We start from the raw sequence: 5,057 nt of genomic DNA on the forward strand, positions 1-5,057 counted from the left end.
GCGCTCGGTCCTTTTTGTCACTGAATTTTCGGCTCGCTGTTGCTAACGAGTTGCATGTTTTTTTTTGTTGTTGTACGCCTCCTTTCACATGCAAAAAAAATGTACCTACTCAACATCACGGAGGTATCGCCCTACTCCTATTCAACGTTGCTTATACCAAACAATTAACGTGTGTTTCTTGTTTTTGCAAAAAATACGCAAATTGCACGCAACGTTTGAGAAAATCGCCCCGTGTATTATTTTCAATCGTGGATAGCCCTTTGTCAATCCATCGCTGGGATAAAGGCTTTTGCCACACTGTCAGTCACGAGGCTGTTTGACCTTAATCGCGTAGTTTTGGTGGAGCCGTGAGCAATACAGAGATCACTCACCACTGATGCGAACATCAGCTCGGGTCACTGGGTGCATTTTACAATGTGCACAATACTGCCTCTGTGCTGCCCCCCGTTATATAGGAAAGGTTTTGCAATAGACATCATTTGGGTTCATGTTTTTAGCAGAAAACAATATATAAAAACGAACCACCATGATTGATGTTCAAACATTACAAAATGTCTCCAGTCTCCTTCACCTTGCTCTTAACCGAAAACTGACAGGCAGTAATTTTTGCGTTCAGACATACAAATCACCATTATTTTTTGTTCAATTATTCAATACAAAACTCAGATTTTTTTTTGCGTCGCCTTCAAAACGACAGCATTCGGGTAACTCTTCGCAACACGCAATAACCACCATCGTATGAGTGACCACGTGGGTCTCGTGACGAGAGATTGTTCGATCGGTTTCTGAGTGGAAGCACTTGACCATGCTTTTCCAGTTTATTTTTAAAATTAAATTAGCCTTGGGTGGGAGATCCAATTGATTCGATGTTTGATTTTTACCAAAGCTATACAGGGAGAAGGAAGCCTTACCATTGGTATCGCTAAAATTGAGAGTGCATGGGTAGGTTGCATCAATCGACTGATTTAATACTGGTAGGAACCTCCTGGTTACACCAGCCCACAGGGGATTATTCTGTCCGTCCGTCGTGCATCCAAAAATGTGAGGGGTGGTGCTGGGTGGAGAGGGGAAGGTGGGGTGGGGCTGGGTGGGGTTGGGAGGGGTGGGGCTGGTTCTGGGTGGAAAGGGGCTGGTCACCCCGTGGTGCCCTTATAAAACTCAACGTTTAACCTACTCACGCCGGCTTGTGCCCGCCCTGTCGGCCATATTTGCTAGAATACACCACGCCGCCGTTGACCCTGGCCATTGACCGAGCAACCCAACGTTCCTACCAGCTCCCTCCGCATGAATGTGTTTAATTCGGGCCAAGGGCTGGCAAGGCAACGTCTACCAGCAGGATGCTGGCGATATAAAGTCAGGGCACGATGCGAGTGTGAAGCAGATGGCCGTTTGTGAAGCTGCTCGTGTGCCGGGTTGGACAAAACCTACGCTGGGACGGGCCGAGTCGAGTTTTTTGGCACGAGGTTTAGAGTACACACGCAGCACACGGTACTTATGTAATGTTAGTTCCCCACTCAAGATACACACACACACACCCCCACACACACAACCACTTAAAAAAGGCAAAGACAGTAAATAGTGAAATAAATTTTATTTCATCCCAGCACTGGATTACAACATTTATTTTATCACATAATATGTTACACGCAGAGCTCCTATGTAGCCCACACAGGCTAGTGGGGCAAGTCCCATTAGCCAGTACCCATGGGGGGGGGGGGGGGGGGAGCGGTGTGGCCAGGGTCACGCCTGACCGTTTTTGTCTCCCCGGTGCTGATGTTTACGCACGGCACCAGGCACACTCATTTAAGTCTGAGTTGACCAAGGGGATGCCCAGGACTGGTTCACACATTCGAATACGTTGGTGATGATCAGTAGTCCAAGGTCACCAGGTACGTAGCCAAGCGTGCTAACCACAAGGTGACCATCCAGCCAAATACATGGAGATGCCCACCACCACACGCTCTGCCACCACTGGAGTGTCTTGGTTCCACATGAATAACTCAACAAACCCTACGGCTACAGCTTGCCCTGCTCGTCCGCATTTTTATTTGCAAACTTCTCAAAAAACTTCTTGAAAACACTTTTATTGATGTCCTCCATCGCCTCCAGGTTATCTGCAAGGAAAACGCACGCGTGTGGTTAATGCTCCCACCGTGGAGTTTCTCGGAGAACCTCTCCGCCGATGGATGAGGGCCTCCGCCAACGCAGATGGTGGTGCGGGTTACTGATCAAAACTTCACGACGCTGGTCGGCGCGGGGAGTACAGACGTGGGAGAATCAAATATATATATAACACGTGCGTCTCGTTTACCCGGGATGCCCACGTCTCGCCATTTATTTACAGCATTCTTGAGATGCGGTTGTATTCATGGTGCATTGTATTAAATGGCAAAGCCCTGCACCCTGAGCTGCTGGATTAGCAGACTGCTGTCTGCACTGTCCGTGTGTTACGAGGTACCGTGTGTTACGAATTACCATGTATTTCGATTTAAAGCTTTCGTGACTGCAGGGATTCATCTTCTTGGTTCTTTCGGTAAAGTCACGTAGAATGGAAATAATAAGATATTTTATAATGTATTATTTTTTTTATTTTATTATTTCCATTCTACGTGACTTTACCGAAAGAACCAAGAAGAGGTACCGTGTGTTACGAGGTACTGCATTACCTGTGGACAGGATGAGGCGGCAGTCTTCGGCTGTCATCCCGGTGAAGCTGGTGTTTTGTCGGCGAGGGTACTGCAGAGGTTGTAAACAAAACAAAGAGCGATTAGTCGTGAAGCCGTGCCCGTAAACAAATACAAAACTAAGCACACCGTCAATTCTGCCGGTGAAATAATTACGGCGCTGAACGTGGGAGCTAAAAACGAATTGTGCATCGGCTTGGTTTACAGTGGACGGTCGTGGCCACTAAAATGGACATCGTGTCTGGTCTGTCTGCACTGTGCTTTTAATTGATTGCGCAGTTTAAGATGCCGCTCATTATACGGGTTATCTGTTTAAACTGGGACAAGCAGATGGTTACATCAATTGACCAAAACAAAATTGTAACTACTTTATTTTTCTAATTGGGCCAGTTTGATCAAATTAATGCACTTGCAAACAGCAATGGCGATGCAGAAGCAATGCCAATGCAGCAGCAATGCCAATGCAGCAGCAATGCCAATGCAGCAGCAATGCCAATGCAGCAAAATGCCAATGCAGCAGCAATGCCAATGCAGCAGCAATGCCAATGCAGCAGCAATGCCAATGCAGCAGCAATGCCAATGCAGCAGCAATGCCAATGCAGCAGCAATGCCAATGCAGCAGCAATGCCAATGCAGCAGCAATGCCAATGCAGCAGCAATGCCAATGCAGCAGCAATGCCAATGCAGCAGCAATGCCAATGCAGCAGCAATGCCAATGCAGCAACAATGCCAATGCAGCAGCAATGCCAATGCAGCAGCATTACTAATGCAGCAGCAATGCCAATGTAGCAACAATGCCAATGCAGCAAAATGCCGATGCAGCGGCAATGCCGACGCAGCGGCAATGCCGATGCAGCGGCAATGCCGATGCAGTGGGCCAGAGATTTGTCATTATGAATTGGCAAGTTCAGGCGACGCGTGACCCGATGTTGCTGTACTGCAGCGCCCCCCGGTGGCGTCGCGGTGTCTGTGGCACCTTCTTCTGGAAGTAGTTCGTGTTCATTCGCACCAGACTCTCGTACATTTGGTCGCATTTTTCAGGGTCGGCGATCTGTAAAAAAAAAGAAACCCCACAAAAGCATCAACATTGCGAGGCAATCTAGTCGGTGTGCGGGGCTAAGCGAAAACACCTCACGTCTTCGCACTGGAAGTGATTTATTCGCTCCGTCTCCTCGCTACACGTCACGTCTACAGCACGCGTTCCATTCCCCGCACTGCATATAACAAGCAAGCACGTGGCTTATAGCGCCGTCATCACCCGACCCGAGCAGGACCCAGGCTCAACCCCACTTCATCTTCTTCCAAGCTCTGTACCCTACCAGCTAGGCCTCGGCAAGGTAAGGTAAAAGTGTAAAAACAACGAGCCTACCTTTTTCCTACCTTACCACAATACAACCACTCTACCCTACCTTTTACCCTTTAGCAGGTAAGGTAAAAAGCAACAAGCCTACCTTGTACCCTATCCTTTACCCTTACCTCTTGGGCATGTCGACACCTTTACCCTTTTACCCGGTAAAAAGGGTACAATTACCTTACCTTGCCGAGGCCTACTACCAGCCACGATCCGAGTGATGTTGTCCCACCCCTCCCACCCCCTGCATAACGCACAGCACTTGAGACGAGTGCTTGTTAGCGAGGCGCCTTTGAAGGTCGGCACGGCCTTCGTGTGTGCACGCTTCGAGGCCGAGTCGACCTAGGGGTGGCCCAGGACCTCGGTTCGGCTTGCGGGGAATCGAACTCGGGGCACGCCGAGGTTCGTGCCGCGCACTCACCGCGAAAACGCCATCGCCACCACGCGGTCACACAACAACCACCACTACCACCACGCGGTCACACAACAACCACCACCACGCGGTTAGACCACAACAACAACCACCACCTCCACGCGGTTGCACAACAACAACAACCACCACCACACGGTTACACAACAACAACCACCACCACGCGTTTACACAACAACAACAACCACCACCACAAGGTCACACAACAACCACCACCACGCGTTTACACAACAACAACAACCACCACCACAAGGTTACACAACAACCACCGCCACCACGCGGTTACACAACAACCACCACCACTACCACCACGCGGTCACACAACAACCACCGCCACCACTACCACCACCTGCGTGTGTTCGCCCTCTCGGAAGGCCGCGGCGACCCTCGCCCTCAGGTGCTCTCCGAGGTCGCGGCCGCGCTTGCTCGGCTCGAGGTGCCACTCCTCGCAGAGGCGCAGGAAGAGGCGGTAGCGTGTGGCGGCCATGGCGGGAGAGCCGCGGCCTCTCGCGAACAGCTGACGGGAACGGGTGGGGGGGGGGCAGTGACGTCACTCGCACAGACTACCTGGCGGCCATGTTGCTAAGGGAGG

General features: G+C 50.4%; 1 protein-coding gene across 1 annotated transcript; it reads right to left on the reverse strand.

Annotated features, from left to right (window-relative positions):
- Positions 1-1,576: 1,576 nt before the first annotated feature.
- On the reverse strand, positions 1,577-5,057 carry UQCC2 (ubiquinol-cytochrome c reductase complex assembly factor 2). Its single transcript, XM_078609680.1, has 4 exons — positions 4,815-5,057; positions 3,661-3,735; positions 2,667-2,736; positions 1,577-2,114 (listed from the first exon to the last, which is right to left on the reverse strand). Exons 1-4 carry the CDS (start codon positions 4,950-4,952, stop codon positions 2,017-2,019), a joined length of 381 nt encoding a protein of 126 aa, XP_078465806.1. The 5' UTR covers positions 4,953-5,057; the 3' UTR covers positions 1,577-2,016.

The sequence above is a fragment of the Lampetra planeri genome, chromosome 32, assembly GCF_965212315.1.
Source record: "Lampetra planeri chromosome 32, kcLamPlan1.2.h2, whole genome shotgun sequence".
Lineage (NCBI taxonomy): Eukaryota > Metazoa > Chordata > Hyperoartia > Petromyzontiformes > Petromyzontidae > Lampetra > Lampetra planeri.